Below are 20535 nucleotides of genomic sequence, written 5' to 3'. Positions count from 1 at the left end.
GCCCATCGAGCGGTTCGGATAGACTGTAGGCCCCCAGAGGGCGGACCATACATGCCGAGGCTCGGAGAGTGGACCAGGCCGACTGAAGGCCCGGTGCGGGCGAACCAGTCATATTGTAGACTCAGAGAGTGGACCAGGTGGATTGAAGGCCCGGTGCGGGCGGACCAATCACACTATAGACTCGATGTATATGGCTAGACTCGGAGGGTGGACCAGGTGGACTGTAGGCCCGGTGCAGCGGACCAGTCACACAGTAGACCCGAAGTGCATGACTGTTCTATTTTGTGTTATGATATGTTATGAATGGTGTATGGTATTGTGGTTGGTATTTTGGGGGTATCTCACTAAGCTTTCGGGCTTACAGTTGTGGTTTAAATGTTTCAGGTACTTCAGGAGACCGTGGCAAGGCAAAGACGTGATCGTATCGCTCCTCATGTTCATGTTTCATGATATGGTTCTGGGAATACTCTGATAATAAATGTATTGAAAACCTTTTTGTAATAACTTAATGAAATTGGGTTGTTTTGAAAAGTTTAAATTGGTTGGAAAATTTTGGGTGTTACACATAACTTTATAAGTATAAGTAAAAATATTATTTTAATATTGAAATTTATTTTATATATGATTACATTTTAGGTTTGATATTTATTTAACTTTATTAACCAATTATAATTATTATTAGCAAGAAATTGAAAAGTCATGGGAGTTTCAAATGAATGTGGTGAAAGGAAAAATACATGTGAGTTTCAAATGCATGAGGTTCAAAAAGAAATGCTAGATTTATAAGATATATAGATATAGATATAGATAATGATCATGATATATATATATATATATATATATATATATATATATATATATATATATATATATATATATATATATATATATATATATATATATATATATATATATATATATATGGCAGATTGGTTAATTAGGCAACGCCATAGGAGGATTGCCACGGTGCCTACGGAGGAAGAAGGATCATCGTAGTTTGGAATTAAATCTTTGGGTTTATCAGTTTATCTGTCTTCAATATCTCTTAATTTAAATTACGGGCATAATTATCAATTAGCTATAAAATGGTGTGGATGGATAACAAAATACCATGGAAAAATCAACACCTCTTAGTATATAGTAAATTACGACCATCAATTGATAATGTGTACTTATTGGTTTTTACTTTTTGTGCAGGTAAGCCTATAAGGATAACCACCCGACAATAAACTAGGCATAGAGCTATATCAACTATTTCAGAGCTTGATATGAATCAGGATTTAACTACAAATTTAAGATATTATCCTAGAGATGCTCACATGATATCTAACCTAATAAATGAAAATCAATTTTGATAAATGTCATGTTCTCATTGAATTTGACACATGTCATTTTCTAAGAATTTTTGAATTATTTCTTTTCCACTTGTCATTTTCTTAAATTTTTCATTTTTTTTTTAAATTTAAAATCCACATTTTAATGAGATTTATATATGTAAAGTAGATCATTCTATTAAATTTCATAATAAATGTTCTACAACCTTTATTACTTACATAAATTATTATATTATTTGTATTTATGTAAAATTATTACTTTAAAAAATATATAATGCCTATAATTTTATACTAAACTTTTTTTTTATAAACACGCATAATACACGGGTCACAGACCTAGTATTTACTGAACAACATATATCAAGATGCGGTGCGTTGAATGCCAAAGACCCCAATATTGACATAACTCAAAATTAAAGATTCTTCTCAATGAGTCGACATAGATATGATTATACTATGCACATGTAGAACCCCACACCCACTCAACCACTACATAAACTCGATTGTAAAAGTAAACCCCACACTAATAAACTAGACACTATAGAAAACATTATGACTTTTTTATTTTTTTATAGTTAAATGTTTCTTGATTAGGTGTTTCTTTTAAATTCTTGAAATACCCATTTGAAAAAGATTGCCAGTTTTTTTGTTTCTTTGATTTTAATGTATTCTTGATGATAACAAAATACAAAACTTGATTTTTATTACTAATCAAGTTTCTTTAGCGGGTTTTTTCTTTAATTTGGTTTTTTTTTTTTTTTTTTTTTTTTGTCATATTGGAAATATTTATACAGTTTACCCTTTTAGACAAGCTACAAAGGATGAATGATAGAGTACAAATTCATTGGGGTAGGTATTTATACATTGACGATTCACTTGAACTTGATTATGTAATTCTCAAGTTTGGTTATTAAGTAAGTTAATATTTACAAGGTTTTCATTTTTTCTTAAGTATCAACTTAATAGTACTGTTGCTCTTTCAAAAAAAAAAAAAAAAAAAAAACTTAATAGTACTGTTTCTTTCTCCTGATTTACAGGAAGTGTTTAGTAAGAAGGATCATGTTAATTGGACTCTATGCAATTGTTAACACTTTTAGTTTTTTTAGACAAATATTCTTTCTATATTCAAACCACATTTATATATTTTGTTATTAAATCCAATTGTAATGTCTAATATAATTATGCTCTCACACAATCATCTGAAAAAAAAAATGAAAAAAAAAGTTGGCGTTAAACTTATAAAACACCTTAAAGTATATACATGTTATTTCTTATATACTTTAAGGTGTTTTCTAAATTCTTTAATGTCTTTTTTTCAAATGGTTTTTACATAACATATTTGTGTTATGCAACGAAAAAAACGATTGACTTTTGTTTTTTTGTGAAAAAATGCATACCAAGTTTGTAATAAATAAACTTGGTATTATAGCTTATATAATTCTATATCAACCAAAACATTTTTTTTACTAGTTTTTTTTTTCACATGTTTCCCGATAGGAAGCATATTTTCCAGCTTATTAGCAAGTTTCCATCACTAAGAGCTTATTTAGAACGATAGACAAAACATCAAGATTGCTTGAAATCGGCTTGTCCGAATAGGAAATTTCTATAGCCTTTGAGAAAATGGTGAGTACATCTTCGTAATATTTTACATAATATCACAAACTTTCTAGAAAATGCTTTTAAAGTCTCAAATCCTTTTAATTCATGCGTACTTTTTTAGGTCATTTCAAACCAAGAAATAGTCAAATCTTTTTGATTCATGCTTACTTTTTTAGGTCATTTCAAACCAAAAGGTAGTGGACATAGCAATAAGGATCAACGGCCAATCAAAGGAACATGTGGCTAGAGCTTGAATTTAGAAATCAAAGATGTATTTCATCATTATTCCCACTAGCCCTCGACAGGTTGGTGAGAAATCATAACAGGAAATCACAATGGACATTTATTTTCTTTTTCTTATTCATGCCTTATACATTGAAAATTACAGTACTTTTTTTTTTTGACTCTTATATATTATTTATTCTCATAACAGCAAATTATTTATTCTCTGAACCCGAGACACAGCCTCCACTTTTGACTCTTATATATTAAGCATCTTAAGGTTTTTTATATGACTCCTTCATTTCTAGCAAGCAAATCAAGTTGTGTGTTCAACAGAAAAAACAAGGTATATATTGCCATTTCTCTTTATATCTTTCTACCTCTCACTAGCTCTCTTTATATAAATATTTATGTATATACATATGTTTTTATTAAGTGGAGAAAACTACATGTTCGTGCTTATAAAAGATTTTGATGGACATTATCGCCTAGGAAACAAGAGGTGTGTCTGGTTGGTGATGATGAGCTCACCATAGGGAGGAATCCGTAGATCCAGGTTTGTTCTCTGTTATCTTTTATAATATTTGATTAGGAAATTATAAATTTAGTCAAGTTTTTAGAACGTTTACTTTCAAAATCAAAGTTTAAAGCTTATATTATAATTTTACAATCAAATAATGCATTATACTGTCGAAATCAGATTTTTTTAGTATTGATCGAAAGTTAATTTTTACTTAATAAAAAAGTCTATTATTTGTTGAAAAGAAAATATTATTTGTAAAGCAAAAACCATAATGTCCAAAAACAGTTATAGTTTATAGTTTATACCAATTAATAACATGTTTCAATTCCACATATATAGATTGACGATATCAAAACCAATGGGGACGGAGATGTCTGAAAATGAAGATGTAAGAATTGAAATGCTGAGTAATCAATCGGAAATGACCGATAACATTAACCGCAACTATGCTCGTGAGTGGGAATTCTGCATTCATTACAATGAAACCATCCAACTTTCAGAACGCAAACAACAAATTGAGAAAGTACCCCCATTGCTCTTAAAAGGAGAAAAAGGTGGAAGAAACCGCCAATGCTACGAGCCTGCGGTGGTTTCACTTGGCCCTTACCACCATAAACGAGATGACCTCGCCGCAGCCGAGAAATACAAGCAAATAACCCTCGAGGAATATAGTTTGAGCTGCAAAAAAACTGTGGATTCGTTATATGATAAAGTGTTTGAGGTAGTACAAGAAGCTAGAAAGTGCTATGTCGATGGTTCTACAGACGAATACAACGACAAGCAGTTTAATGAAATGATGTTGCGTGATGGTTGCTTCGTTTTGTACTTTATAGATTGCATTGCTAGCCGGCCGAACACTATGTTGATGCTAAATAATGAGTATTTAGGCGCATTGGGCTTCATGCACGTAGCTCGTGACATTTTGTTGCTCGAGAACCAAATCCCGTTTAGGGTACTCCGGGTTTTGTTGGATTTGCGATTCCCAAAAGATAGAGGTGAAAGAATCTTAAATGAGTTCTTTAACTACTTGAACTATGGTGAAATAACCACTAGGAAAGAAAAGGTGCTTGAAAATAAGAAGCAACCTCTTCATCTTCTCGAGCTTTACAGGTCCTATTTCATCTCGCTTTCCTCCTATTTCGATGCTCATGCGAATGCTAATGCAAAATCAAATTATGTGAAGCGAAATCGATCTTTTGCGTCAGTTACAGAACTCAAAGCTAAAGGTATTTTCTTGAAACGTATTAACGTCAACGACGAGTCTTCTAAAGAAGACATCAAGTTTCACTCTCATTGTTGCTATGGCGAGCTTGAGCTTGTGCGACGTGCGGTGTACTCGAATTCAAAAGCTATATACTTGAATATGATCGCTTACGAGTTGTGCCCTCATAATCCAAATGACCTTCGAGTTTCTACTTATATTCGAGTAATGAAATCGTTGGTTGTTCATCGTGATGACGTGAAGGAGTTACGAGACAACAAGATATTGCTTCATAGTCTTGGTCGAGATGAAGATGTGGTGAAGATGTACGATGAGATTGAAACACTGGCAGTTAATGTACACATGTTCAACCAGATCCGACGAGGAATTGAGAAGCATTGTAATAACAAGTATAAGACGTGGGCAGCAGAGTTGATTAACGTTTACTTTTGCAGTCCATGGAAGACAGTAGCTTTGTTGGTGGCTACTGCTATTCTGTTCACTAATTTTCTGCAGACTTATTTTGCCATCAGGCCACCTCCAGATGAATCCCATGGGGATATGCTCGAGCTTTTGAGACATTGTGTACACTCTAAGCCTTCTTCTGCACCTACTTGATCGAAAGGTGTTCATGTCACACCGATGACCACCGCACCATGTTGCACACTTTAGTTAAGAGCGTAAAAAATATGAGATACTTTTTGTTAGAGCTTATTTATCTATAACACATTATAACTAGTGTTATACATGTCCAGTGGATGGGTATGTAAAAAAAATTTATTTTACTTTGTTCTATATAATCCTTATTTAATGTGTTCCCATATTCTACAATAAAAAATGCAACCCATTAGATTATATATGAATGAATAAAATAATAGCAATAGATTAAAAGACAATACAATAAAAGAATAGCATTCGATTATAACACAATTAATACAAAAAAATGTCAAAGCTATTGTTTAATTACATTCGACTCCCATATTGACACAAATAGTCTAAATGTAAAAGAAAAAAAAAACAATTGTAAGAAAATTACATATGATAAACAATATGTTATAACTTACATCAATATATTCCCTATGTTTTACATCCGACATAGATGCATGAATAGGATCATTCCTCATGTTTTACCTCCGACATAGATGCATCAATAGGATCATCTTTGATATTATCACAACAATCCTAATTGGAAAAATAAAAAATGTGAATTATTGTTTAGTGTTCGTTCAAATTATACATCTCACCATCATCACTTTTTCACAATGAAGCTTAGTAAAATTGGAAACTTTGAAGTTCATTAACGCCTAGCTCCTAAGTTTAACAAAAAAAAATGGTCAGGAGAGAATAAGAGAAAGGAAAGGAGAACACAAGTTTCTTTTGTATTCTCGAGTTGAAGAGAAGTAAAAGAAAAATTAATCATTTTGTTCTTTCTTTCCAAATCCTCCCAAATCGGAAGGAAAGTTAGGAGGAAAAGTGATCATTTCATTTCTCTCCACTTCTTTTCTTTAATGAAACTCGGAAACACCAATTTATTTTATTTTGTTCTCATTGTCACCCATTTTTTTTTTCTCTCGTTAAGTTGAACTCGGGAACGGGATGTAAGGGCATCATTTCATCCTACGTATGTATATAACCACATGCCTCTAGCACGACTAATCCATAAGGAAATTGAATGAGAGTTATTATCGTTCATTATTAGAAAGGGATAAACCAAATAACCATTAACGTACTTTCATTTATTTGTTTATTATCGTTTATTCTTGTATTTCAATCTTTTTCTTCTTATCAACGCATTGCATTCTATTCAATTATAGGATTATACTTTCAAAATTTTAGGTTTAGTTGCTCCCATTGTGTCGTACAACAAAATTCATAATTAAATCAACAGAAAAAAAAAATCAAATTGTTAAAAAGAACTTTGATGCAAATAAAAAGAAAAGAAAATCAATCAAAGAATGTAACCAGAAGGATCGATCTATTCAACGTCTATTGGAAATGTGCGGTTATTTGCCAGCCTTCATTAGCCCAAAAATAAATATTTTAGTTTCATTTTGATGTAATCAATAACCTTTCCATAGGAAAAATTAATGTTTTAAAAATCCTTAGTCATATCTCCTTGAAACCAAACAAAAGCTATGATCGCTTCTTACAACAATAAAAAGGGCAATAATTTATGCATAAAATATGAACATAAAATATTAACTAAAAAAAATTCTACTAGCAAGCTATTCTATAACTCTATATGTTAATATACCCAAACTAAAGCAATTAACCCCTGTAAAGTATATCAAAATTTTAACACGGGAATATTAGTAACCTTTACTTGTTTGATTGTAAACTTATAAGTAAAACTTACGGCTAACAAAATTATATTTTCATTTTTACACACAAATGACAACAGTTCTCGGAGCATACAACATCCTAGTTTTCTATGGTTGTATTATCTACAAACTGAATTGACTACAATGCCCTCTATCATTGCTAACTACTTGAGGGTATAATAGGAATCATGAAAGAGAATATACAAGATAATGATCACCTTGTGGGCTTGTATCAATTATCACCTTGTGGTCTTGTATCAATATTAGACTTATTTTTACGGTTCTAGCTGAAAGTTAGTTTATTTTTTGAAATTTTTTTAAGTTGTTATGTTTGACAAACTAAAAAATAGCTTATAAGCTAACTTATAAATTAGCTTTTTTAAAAAGCTATTTAGACTACCTTTTTAGAAACTTTTTAAAAATTTTCTAAATATACCTCTTAATTAATTATAGGGTAAATGACACAAAAAACACTCTTTTTACACAGAAATTTGATTTTGACACCGTGTTTTTTTTTTGTCAATTTTGACACTGTGTTTTCTAATTTGTTACAATTCTGACCACTTGACCGGTTAACCAGGTTACATGCTGACGTGGCATGATGACGTGTTAGTTTTGATGACGTGGCATGCTAACATGATATGCTGACGTGGCAAAATTAATTTTTTTCCACAAAAATACTAAGTTTTCACTTTTTTTCGATTTTGACACTAAGTTTAATTTTTGGGATAATGACTTGAAAGAGTAACAAACTTTCGACTTTTTTCATATTTAATCATCAAACTTTTTTGCGTTATCTATTTGTCATTGAACTATTAAAACTGTTCACATTTTACCATTATGACTGGCTGTTACCGGTCATAAGGGTAAAATGTGAACAATTTCAATAGTTTAATGGCAAATAGATAACGAAAAAAAGTTTAGAGATTAAATATGAACAAAATCGAAAGTTCGTTTCCCTCTAAAAAGTTCAATGACTAAATGTGAACAAACTTCCTCTTGTATTATGTTTTAGCAAATTATTTATTTTTGTTAAATTGTAGCAACATTTGTTGATGAAGAAATCTATGAAAAAAAAATCCCTGAAAATATATTTAAAAAAAAAAACAAAAAAACCGAAACCGAAATAAAAAACCAATGGTTTGACATTTTCCAAAATAAAAATTTCCAATCTGATTTTGGTTTTACAAAAAAATGAACCATTCTCACTGATATGAATTATGACCATTGGTTTGGCATGCGGAATTTGTGACATCCCATGAATACATAGTTACAACATCGTCTGAACTCATAATTCATAGTAAGGGGTTAGAGTATCATCGCATGAATACGTAGTTACAACATCACCTGAACTCGTAATTCATCACCTACAGGTTATGGGTCTGCTGGTGTTTCCACTAGGTTGTCTAGAATAGTCCGTGGTCGCCATCTATACTCTGGTAGATGACTACATCGCCACATTGCCGGTTAAGGTTATGGTATCTCCTTTCATCGTACATCACCTACTCATCATCATCTATTTGCCTAATTATCATCACCTTTTTATCATCACCTATCGCTCATCATTTTATTTCATCACACACCAACTATTTCATCTACCCATGTTTCATCCGCAACATATTTGTAGATATAAAATAAATATACCGTTTAAATCTTTTAAAACATGTATAAAATCGTTCATCCAGCATAGACAACAAGTATTCAAATAATATGCACACATAACACGTAATTTATATAAAATACTTCATATCTATGTGTAAGATGAAAGTAACTATATATACCATAAAAATCCCATAAATGCTTCCTAACTTCAAACCCCTAGGTTTACTCTACTAAAGCTTCATATTCTCGACTCTCTGAACCTAGAAGGGTCCAGATTCCTAACTTCAAACCCCAAGGTTTACTCTACTAAAGCTTCATATTCTCGGCTCTCTGGGCCTAGAAGGGTCCAGATCTATAACACAAACTTGCAAGAGGGGTTTGAGGCATTCAAAACCCCAAAGCTGAAGTGATTTAAGCCCTAACCCTAAAATGGAATCTACACAATAGGGAAGGAAAGGGGTTCATTTTTGTACCTCAGAATGAAGCTCCTTGCTTGAATAACTCAGAACAATAACCTTTCTTGGTCCCTCTTGCTGGAACTCTTCTCCTTTCTTGCAAAATCACACCAAAAAGCTCAAGATAGCTCTTCCTCTCACTCTACACACTCAAGCTCGCTAGGGTTCTCACTTATGGGAAAGGTAGTTGCAATTGAAGGCCATAAGTGCCTTTAAATATGGCTCGAGCCCAAAGATTTAGGGTTTCTGCCAACAGCGCGGACTCGTCGAGTCGCCTCACTGACCCGTCGAGTCCATTCATTAATCCAGTCATCAGTCCTGACCTTACTCGACGAGTTGAGGCGTCAACTCGTCGAGTCTCTCTTCTTAACTTAAAAGAACAATACTTAAATTATGATACCTGGAAATCTAGATGTTACATTTTGTTTTTTTTATTTCATAGATTTCTTCATCAACAAATGTTGCTACAATTAAACAAAAATAAATAATTTGCTAAAACATAATACAATAGGAAGTTTGTTCACATTTAGTCATTCAACTTTTTAGAGGGAAACGAACTTTTGATTTTGTTCACAATTAGTCACTAAACTTTTTTTCGTTATTTATTTGTCACTAAACTATTGAAACTGTTCACATTTTACCCTTATGACCGGTAACAGCCGGTCATAAGGGTAAAATGTGAACAGTTTCAATGGTTCAATGGCAAATAGATAACGAAAAAAAGTTTAGTGACTAAATATAAACAAAATCGAAAGTTCGTTACCCTTTCAAATCATTATCCCTTAATTTTTTATTTCAATTTTGACACTATGTTTTTTGTTCCAATCGAACATCATTTATCAAATTTTGTTCAATTTTGTCTATTTTTCATTTGAAACCGTATAAATATATTTTTTTATTACATTTTAAACCGTATAAACATATTATTTTCGTTTAAAAACCACATTTTTATTTAAATACAAGGTGTTTTTTTTTCCTTACATTCAAAGCATTATTTATATCATGAGAATCAAACTAACCATAAGCTTCTAATAAGATGTAAAATTTTGATGGGTTGCAAACTTGATATCCGAGTTTTGATCGACTACACGCCTCCAAACCTCCAAACACATTTTAAAATTGCATATTTAATATAAAATACAATTTTTATATAACTAATACATATTTATACATAAAAATATGGTTTGAGTGTAAAAAAAATATATTTATACAAAACTATGGTTTTTAAATGAAAAAAACATATTTATACGGTTTAAATGTATTAAAAAAATATTTATACGGTTTCAAATAGAAAATTGTCAACATTGAACAAAATTGGAAAAAAATGATGTTTGATTTGGAACAAAAAAACATAGTGTCAAAGTTGAAAGAAAAAATTAAATATAGTGTCAAAATCGAAAAAAAAAATGAAAACTTAGTGTTTTTTGTGAGAAAAAAAATCAATTTTGACACATCAGCATATCATGTCAGCATGTCACGTCATCAAAACTAATATGTCATCATGCCACATCAGCATGCAACCTGATTAACCGGTCAAGTGGTCAGAATTGTAACAAATTGAAAAACACAGTGTCAAAATTGACAAAAAAACACGGTGTCAAAATCGAATTTCTGTGTAAAAAGAGTGTTTTTTGTGTCATTTACACATAATTATAAAATCACATTATTTTAAATGTCGTTTTATGTCATTTCATATTTTTTTAGTTAGTTTTACAAAACGCTATTTTTTATCAACTTGTTTTTCAGGTGTCAGTTAGTTTTTTATTTAACAATTAGTTGTGAGACCCATGTGATACATGAGTTTATTCAAAAAAATAAACACGTATGAAAATCTAAAATTTAGAAAATTTGAATTTATAAAAAAAAATTATTTAATTATTAAAGTTGAAGTATTTATTTATCATTTAAATTTATAAAAATAATTTAAATAAATAAACAATTAAAATAATTGGATTCAATTTAGAAGTATAGAAATTATAAGGAAAGTTGTATTAATGAATTGGATATGCATTTATTATACATTTATTACATTTAATTTAAATATTATGTGAAATTTTATAAAATGAAAAAAACCACAAAATGACATGTGGATATTATTTAATCCACAAAATGACATGTGACATAATGCATTAGAAGATTACATGTGGCAAAATCATCTTTATTTATTAGGGTAGACTAGTACGCCAAACATAGTCTTATTATCATAAAAAGCATGCAACTCTTTTTGTGTTACAAATATTGAACATACCTTAAAGTCTAAGAGTAATCGAGGTACCACATAATAAGTTAGATCTTAGTGATATCCACAACAAATAGGAACTCCAAGGGGCCTCCATAAAGGGACGTTAAATGTATGTAGGGATTCATATTATCAATTATGATATGTACTAATGAAAAACTATATATGATTAAATTAGAAGAAAAAAAACATCTCTAGCGTCAAGGTAAACATGTAGTAAAAATGTAAAATAGATACTTGTGTTCTCCAGTTGTGCAGATTGTGTTCTCTGAAACCTTTCAAGGGCATCACAACCGTGACACCTGGCAATTGGATCTTTTTAATATCTGCATTCATCGTGATATAAATTATTACTTTTAATATATGCATTCATCATGATATAAATTCAACCAAAAAAAAGCTAGAACCCACTAAACATTCAAGATCAGGTTTTTCATTGTTGCAGCCCACCACCTAACGTTTAAATATCATTACACCTACCCACTACAAAACCATACGTCTAATGAACTTTTTGTGGGGTTGTCTATATTCAAAGTTATAAATCAAATCCACTATAGCGACATTTCCAAATTACTAATGAATACACAGTTGAAAAGAAAATTGTCACAATGCTATTTTATTCCTGCAGACCAATAGGAGAAAGAAAAATAAGGCAAAACATGCAAAGAAAATTAAAGTGCTACCTTTTTGAAATCACTAAACAACAATGAACAAACACGTCAATTTGGCTGAAATTTACTTCCTCTGTTCAACAAACGTTCAACAAACTGACATATCATTTTTCATTGAGTTGTCACAGTCACAGACTAACTTTTCACTCCAAGATTCATAATTTAAACCTCAAAATAATCACAATAAACACCAATTTCAATTCTGATTCATGATCAAATGCCACTAACTCAGACACTCCAGCCTTTTGATTTGAAAAACAACTATCAAAGAATTGATCTCGTCAAGGTTTCAAACATATTTTGGGCCCAGGACGAGAGAAAAAAAACGGACCCTTAAAATACAAAAACATCATCAAGTTTTTTATAATAACTCAATAATTAAAAGAAAATTACTTATATTATCTTCTAAATATAACAATTTTCATAAAAAATTTGCGCCCTTTAAAAGATGGGCTCAGGACGGTCGCCGCTTTCGCCCACCCTCTAAGACAGTCCTGCATATGATCAATTGGGATGTGCAAAGTCATTAAGAAACCTCGATTTCAGTTTTTGATGATTGGAAGTATTTTTTGTCCCTTGCGGCATAACAAGTTGCTGAACTACTTTTAGAATCTTTTCCCCAGGTAGTAAGTTCTCCTCCACTTGGAGTACGAACCGTTACTATCTTTTGCCTACAGTCAATCGGTGATTCAAACTGGTTTAGCCAGTCCATACCTACTGTTACATTCATCTCTCGCATAGGAATGAGAGTGAGGTTTATTGGGAAACTACTGTCGCTTATTCTTAAAGTACAACTACAATAAACCTTTGACACTTTAACTGTTTGATCCACAACTATTATATTCTTAGGTGATGTTCTAAATCTCATACGGCGTTAAGGCTGTTGCTAAACTTAAGTGACACAAATGAAAGACTTGATCCATAATCGAATAACACTAAGGCGGGTATGGCGTTGACTAGAAAACGTACCAGCTACGACGTCTAAAGCCTCATTGGCTTCTCCTGTCGTGACCTGAAAGGCTCGCCCCTTGGCCCTTAGAGCCTCAGCTCTGCCCAAATGCCCATAAGTTATCCTCAATTTTGTAGGTGTCAGAGCTTGTATTACACCTGATGGTTTTAGAAAACAACATTCACCCTTGAAGTGACCTAGTTGGTTGCAATTGAAATAGAAGTGCATGTTATGTTTGTAGTCTGTGAAATAATGCCCTTCCTTGCCACATTTGTGGCACCTAGGTTTGTTTGACAAGGAACATCATGAAATTTTCCGCACTTGTAAGTGTGTCCCTTATGATTTCCTAACCTTGAACCATTGGATTTGAATTTCTTGATTGTTGGCTGAGATGGGGCCGGAGTCTGCATTTTCTCATTTGTATGGGTTTCCAACTCAGTTTCTCTCATCCTGACATGCTCTTGCATCTATACTAAAGTCTTGTATCTTTTGTTTGATACAAACTCTCTATTGTTAGTCTTGAGCATGCTCAAATACCGAGACATTTTCATTGTTTTGAGGATGCACATTTGGGGCATAACAAGGCTCTCTACTGACACATATTGGTGATCTTTGTCACTGATTCAGTTGTCTGCTTGAGCGTCAAGACTTTATGAGCTAGTCGCTCCCTTTCGTATCTTTTTCGAACTTCGTTTTTGATGTTCTGTACATTCGTGCGTAACTATCGACTAGATCTATAGCTTTCGTTTATACTTTGTCAATTAATTCTCACTTTATCTTTAAAAGTTATATTTTTAACATGCTTAGACTATTAAAGTCTGTGTGAAAACCATAAATCTCCAATATGGCATCCGTTCTCGACCATCTTTATATCGACGAATTCATATTCATAAGATTTTCAACTCCTGTTTAAATTATTTTAGCTAACAATCAACCGATTTGAATTTTGATTCTATGTCCACACTGTTGTACTGAAACTTCGAAAAATCATAACTTCGTCATATGAACTCAGATTTGGATGTTCCCTACATGTGTGCTTTCATTTTTATGATTTTTACGACTTTCGTTTAGATTTCTTAGGCTAACAAACAACCTATCTAAAATACTCTTTTGTACAATATGTAAGACCGTGTTATTTTCATTGCGAAACTTCGAAGAAGTACAACTTCTTCATACGAAGTCGGATTTAAGTGTTTTATATATATACGAAAATCGTATTAACGTTTTCTATATGTTTATGATGATTATTTGGATCAAAAGTGATATATTTTTTACTTTGTATTTCATAATAATTATTTAATATTACAATTTACGAAAGTAGTGAAAATAAGATGTTACAATATCTTTCTAAAAGAAATATCTACTCACAATAACTATATAGTGGTGAAAGGATTACGTAAAAAATAAATTTCGTGAGATAAACTTGACCACCAATAAATAATATAATGATTTACGATTCTTGTGATTTAAACCATATAATGTATTATCACTTGCAAATAATAGATATCTTATGCATACACTCATAAAAACTATTGTGATAAATTTTACTGAAATATGATTTTTTCAAGATGAATAATTGCTTACTCTGGAATATACTACAAAATCAAAATTGATAAGACCGACAGGAAAAATGGTTTTCGTATGTGGAGGTCATATATACCTTCATGATTAGACTAAACGGAGTGAGCACGCTATGTGTATTCGCTACACTCACTATGGGCTTTGGAACACCGTCCCCTAGCGCTCACTAGGGGCTCGCTAAATGCATTTCGTTGCAATCTTTGCGAAATGAAATAGAAAGAGAAAGAAGAAAGTAAGGGTTGTGATTGGCTTGACTAGCTTCACTTTCCATTTTTTTTAATAAAAATAACACAAGCTTCGATTGTGTGAAAGTAAACATTTTATTTTTGTAGATTTGTTGCGTTGCGTTGGTTGTTCTTTTTAACCATACAAATGGGGAAGAAGACATAGCAATCATGATTTGGTAGTTTTGGTCCCTCGATTTTAGCTTTATGACAGATTAGACCCCAACTTATAATTTCTTTTACAATATAAATTTCTAGAATTAACAAAAACCCTCCTGAAAAACCTTATTGTAACTTTTTTTTAATTAAATATGAAATGTTTATGTTTTAAAAATATAATTTATTTGATATTAATTGTTTGTGGTTTAAAAAAAATAAAATTATTTAATATTAATCGTTTTTGTTTTAAAAAACTATATAATTTAATAAATTTTGAAAAAGAAAAAAAAAAGAGTGTTAGGAGTATTACCACTCCTTATAAAACGCCAAGATTTAGGTGCTAAGACAAAAATATGACATGACTTACCACTCCCTCTAGCCTTAGAGAAACAAAATTCCCTCTAGCCAAGTGTAAATATTAGCTTTGATATTTTAATAAATATATTTCTTTTATATTTAAAGAACTGAAAATTGACAACCTTTCTTTTTCTTTTATTGGGGTTGAAAATAATAAATTTTAGTTTTCAAAAGAATTTTCATGGTAAAATCATATATGATTTTATAGATTCATTTACATTTAGCACATAAAATAAAATATAAATAAATAAAAAATCGATACAGGACACAAGTACCCAACCCAAATTCGGATTTGGATTTGGCCTCCAATCCATACTTCCACAAATCAACTATCCAACGACAATTTTATCAATCACACGGATCGCCATCGTACGGTTGGGAGTCCAACAATCCAACGGTAAATATCACACCTTTTTCTAAGCACAAATTCCATCTCCACTATTCATATAAAACCCCTATCCCCATTTTTCAAATACACAGAAAACAAAAACAAAATGTTCATTGTTTAAACATTATATACTAAAATGGGGAAGAAGACATAGCAAGAGAAGATACATTAAAAATGTTCATTGATTACAAATCATTAAAAATGTTCACAAGAAAATCCTACTTGACATTTTAACAAACACTTGTTGGGCAAAAGAAATGATCTTGAATTCAATTGCTTGGGATCATGTTAGATGACTAAAAACACAATCAAACTAGTGTATAGCTTGCGAACAAATATCTTATTCTGTAACTATTCTAAAATCATTAGAGGATAAAGGATAAAGGAATTTTGAAGTATCTTCAAACCAAAGTGACTTAATTTAACTTCATCCTCACACCTTTAGTTTTTGCTTCCCAACTTTAAATCTGTCTATTTTGCCTTTTTAAACTAAGAGGGTGTTTATGTTTTTAGCTTATTAACTTATTACTTATTAGCTTATTGTAACGAGAATAAGTAGTTTTTTAAAAAAATGTTTGGATTAACTTATTTAGCTTATTCCTACCACAATAAGTCATAAGCAATAAACAATCCCCTTTTGCTTATTAAAATTATTTTATAGCTTATTCCTATCACAATAAGGTGATTTTTTAAGCTTTATATCCAAACACTTCAACTCAACTTATTGTGGTGAAAATAAGCAATAAACAGCCACTTTTTTTTCCCTATCCAAACACCCCTAACTATAAGAGGTTGTTTGGATAGGGACAAAAGAGGGTGTTTATTTTTTATTTCCACTTGAATAAGCTAAGTTTAAATGTTTGGATATAAATAATTAAAAGTTAGTTTATTGTGATAGTGATAAGCTAAATAAGTTGATTTTAATAAACATCTCTCCCCTTGCTTATTGCATATTCCCACCGCAAACAAACAATAAGCTAATAAACTATAATTTAATTTATCCAAACACCTAAATTTTTTGCCATTCCACTCCCAATGTTTATCTTTTTCCTTTTCGCCTTCCCGTTTTCTACTTTGGAATCTTTAAAATGTTTCAACTAGACACGACCTAATGTATTTACAAGGTCTAAATCCGAAACTCAACATGAAAATAAACGGGTTGACACGATACAACACGATAATTAAAAGGGTCGGGTAGGTTCTAAACACTCTCAATATGTTTAATTTCTTGACATGAACCCGACAGGACACGACACTACATGTTTGCCAAGTGTAAATGGAATGAAGTGATGGAGGAATATAATCCGTCACTAATCCATTGTTATCAATCTCCAATTACTCGCTATTCGTTGCTAATTCATCGAAAATCCGTTACAAATCAAGCTATCTGTTGCTAATCCGAAATTTTAGAAGTCTATTTTTATTTTTCACACAAGACTTTCAATATCAACGTATCGACCATACCTAAATCTACTATATTATTAAATATTAATTATATTTCTTTGTGACTTCGTTCTCGTTCTCTTATATCCAATGTACACCTTTAGCCCCTTATACATTAGCATCTATCAATATCAATACTATATAGGAAGAAACTATAACTTTATACCTACATAAAAAAAAAAGATAAAGATTCCCTTGGAGGCTAAAAGAAATCATTTTACACATAGGCAAAGTGGTCAAATCTTACTTCTTCGCCAAGAAGGTATCCCAATTCACCTAAATAAAGAAAAAGAATGCGCACAATGGGAAGATATATGATAAAGATGACAAAACAATATTGTTGCTTTTAGCATTGAATAAAATACGAAGCAATTACAATATATTTTATTATTTTATATATATTATATCGACATCGTTTTTAACAACTTTTAGTGATTTAAATGTTCATATTTTTTGTCTTACTTAAATGTACGGATACAAATGATAAACTCTTGAATAAAACAAAACATGTAAACTTTAAATTAGTATTAAAAGAGTTATGAGGTCGTATGATAAATTGGTATTATGGGTTTTCTGTATGATGTTCCTAATTTTATGAAGCTTTATTAGTGTAATTTATTAAATTACTTTCTACTTAATTTCTATAACTTTTTATTTACTATTTGGTTAGGAACTATTATAATGTTTTCGTACCATTTTGATAATGAAGATTAACATATTTTTTTAACATCAAGACAAATATATTGTTAATGAATCTCACCATGCTTTAGGCCAATGGGATGTTGGTGGAAATACCTTTAATAATAAAAAGAGTAAGATTGAAACATACATATAGTAACATTTTTTTTTTAAAAATTAATTTTATAGCAGTTATTAACTTTTCAATGATTACAATGATTGATATATGTTTATACAAAAATAAATTCAGATTTTAATATTGTCCCTAGGTGAATACGATATCACATACACAAAACATTCTTTTTAATGTTCATTGGAATAAATTCATACGTTTTGAAAGAATCTTGATAAGAAATATAAATTGACATCAACTTATTAACTCATTAGCGATAATAATTTAAATTAGTAGTTCAAACTTTTAAATTTATATTTATCTTGTTTCTGTTTACCTATATAAAACAAATAATCAAATATATTAATTATTAATGACCATTCAAAAGGTATAATATACTAGTGTTTTAAAAACCGGTTTGAACCGGGAACCGGAAAAATGAGCGGTTCAACTATCATCGGTTTTATGTCTATTTCTGAACCGGTTGGTTTTTAGAGAAACCCGGTTGAACCGGTCAAAATAAACCAGTTGAACCGGTTAAATTAAATAAAAACACATAGAAAAGATGTAAAATTATGGTTATGTGCAGGGCCGGTCCATAGAGTTTTCATGCCCTTGGCAAACATACAAAATAATGCCCCTACGTTTAATCCTTTAAATGACCTTTGTTAAATGTGAGATAAAATAACAATTACTATGAATTAATAACAATAGTTGGCTAAATTTGTAGTTTTCTCCAATAGAAATAATGACCATAAATGATAGAAATGACGAAAATTTACAAAGTAATACAATTTTAAAATTATTATTATTATTATTATTATTTATTATTTTTTTTTTTATTTTTTTTTTATCTCTTTTGCAATCTTAATTACCAATCTTCCAACAAAACATCCAAACAACAATCCAATGTATCATTAAATGACTTCAGGTTTAGGTAGTAGTCTAGATTAAAGAAAAATTAGTAGCAAAACTTTTTTATAAGCACAATTAGATGTTGAAAACAATGATCAAAATGAAAAAAAAAATAACAACTTGTGCTGTCATTTAACTACAATCTCGATAATGTTATCTTACAAAAGATGAAGTTGATAGCAAAACATTGTTGCGTGATTTTTCAGACTCTAGATCCATTATATATTTCAGAGCAAGAGTTTTGTTTAAGCTCAATAAATTATAGTAAATTAACAACATCAAGTAAAAAATCATTTAACAACAGAGATTAATTGATTTCCTTAGATTCACAGTTGAATCTGTTAAATAACAAGTCAATTAAAATGCAACACCAGAATGTGGTTCCCTCTGTGTAACAAACCCTTGGATCAACCATAGCTCATACATTTCTAAGTCAAATCTCATTAAAACAACTCTAATAGTCGTGGATATTCTAAAGGAGATCCAACTTAAAGCTCTAAACTCAATCATCACTGAAACAGTTTAACAAAATCGTCAAACTAAACTAAATCAAACATACAGATCCAAACGTATAATGTTTATTCTAACATAAAATCGGCTCATATTAAGAAGTGCAACCATTTTGTGTCTTTTACTTCATTGATCATTCTCAGAAGCACGACAAAATCGATCGAGACAAAATTGATCGAGTCAATGCCGAGACACAAATAAATCAATAAAAGATGAAAATAATTAGAGTAAATATAGCAGATGTTTTTAGTGGAAAACCAATGATAAAAGATTAGACCTCCATGTTAACACCGCCTAGTATTAACTATGTGCATCCATTACTAGACCTCTTTTCAAATTCCAATAAAAATCAGGGGAAAAAACTTGAGGTGTGGCAAGACAGTGCATATGAAATAAGTAAAGTAAGACCTAGATTTGATCAAATGTATTCGTCGATTTGACTTAGAAATGGCCATCGAGAAAGGTAGAAAAAAATGAACTACAACACTTGACAGCTATATATCTGATTTAGCACCGGCATTAGAGCTTTCTTCTTCATCCGGTTCGTTTTTTCAGAGATGAGAGATGCCTAGGTGCTACCAGAAATTTAAAACCCTAGAAGCAAACAATAACTCTGATAAGAAAAACTCATGATATAGTTATTTTGTATTGAGATGGAACTGTGAGGCTGTGAACCAAGAGCTTGAAAAGTATATTAGGCATGGATGGCGTGTCTTTTTTTGCCATCCACTTTTCTTCTTGTCTCCTTGTATTCTTCGACAAGTCTCCTCGTATTCTTATGCTGCAAAAATTAGGCGTGCGATTTTACTTATAAGTTTGCTTGAATTCCCGCTTTCACCTCCCCCCTTTTCATAGAATGGACTTCATTATGTATCTTGGATCAAACCCAAATTAAAGAATACTAATAACACATTCTAAAAAATTGATGCCTCTATTTTTTTTTTCTGCCCTGGACCATGACCCAGCCCGCCCTGAGTTTTGACCGGCCCTGGTTATGTGTTATTTTAATGTATTTGGATTGATCTACAACATATTTTAATGTGTATTTT

At 31.0% G+C, this 20535-nt stretch overlaps 1 protein-coding gene and 3 non-coding genes across 6 annotated transcripts; 1 reads left to right on the top strand and 3 right to left on the bottom strand.

The window, feature by feature from the left end:
* The first annotated feature begins 3350 nt into the window (after positions 1-3350).
* Positions 3351-5705, top strand: LOC111890449 (UPF0481 protein At3g47200). Of its 3 annotated transcripts, none has more exons than XM_023886569.3 (3): positions 3351-3504; positions 3595-3714; positions 4021-5705. In XM_023886569.3, exon 3 carries the CDS (start codon positions 4040-4042, stop codon positions 5498-5500), a length of 1461 nt encoding a protein of 486 aa, XP_023742337.1. In that variant the 5' UTR covers positions 3351-3504; positions 3595-3714; positions 4021-4039; the 3' UTR covers positions 5501-5705. The 3 variants fall into 3 exon arrangements, with proteins under 3 accessions (XP_023742337.1, XP_023742350.1, XP_023742343.1); XM_023886582.3 differs by having other exon boundaries at positions 3356-3504; positions 3651-3714; XM_023886575.3 differs by having other exon boundaries at positions 3371-3504; positions 3600-3714.
* A 13386-nt stretch (positions 5706-19091) lies between these two features.
* Positions 19092-19203, bottom strand: LOC111891477 (small nucleolar RNA snoR97). The gene has a single exon (XR_002850210.1). It is a non-coding gene; the product is annotated as a small nucleolar RNA snoR97 (small nucleolar RNA).
* Positions 19204-19571: 368 nt separating this feature from the next.
* LOC111891483 (small nucleolar RNA U36a) lies at positions 19572-19675 on the bottom strand. Its single transcript, XR_002850211.1, has one exon. It is a non-coding gene; the product is annotated as a small nucleolar RNA U36a (small nucleolar RNA).
* Positions 19676-19906: 231 nt separating this feature from the next.
* Positions 19907-20064, bottom strand: LOC111891487 (small nucleolar RNA snoR134). Its single transcript, XR_002850220.1, has one exon. It is a non-coding gene; the product is annotated as a small nucleolar RNA snoR134 (small nucleolar RNA).
* Positions 20065-20535: the final 471 nt, after the last annotated feature.

This window comes from Lactuca sativa, chromosome 7, assembly GCF_002870075.4.
Source record: "Lactuca sativa cultivar Salinas chromosome 7, Lsat_Salinas_v11, whole genome shotgun sequence".
In the NCBI taxonomy this organism is placed as follows: Eukaryota; Viridiplantae; Streptophyta; class Magnoliopsida; order Asterales; family Asteraceae; genus Lactuca; species Lactuca sativa.
Note: the sequence above shows the minus strand (reverse complement) of the source record. Positions and strands in the feature narration are given on the sequence as shown.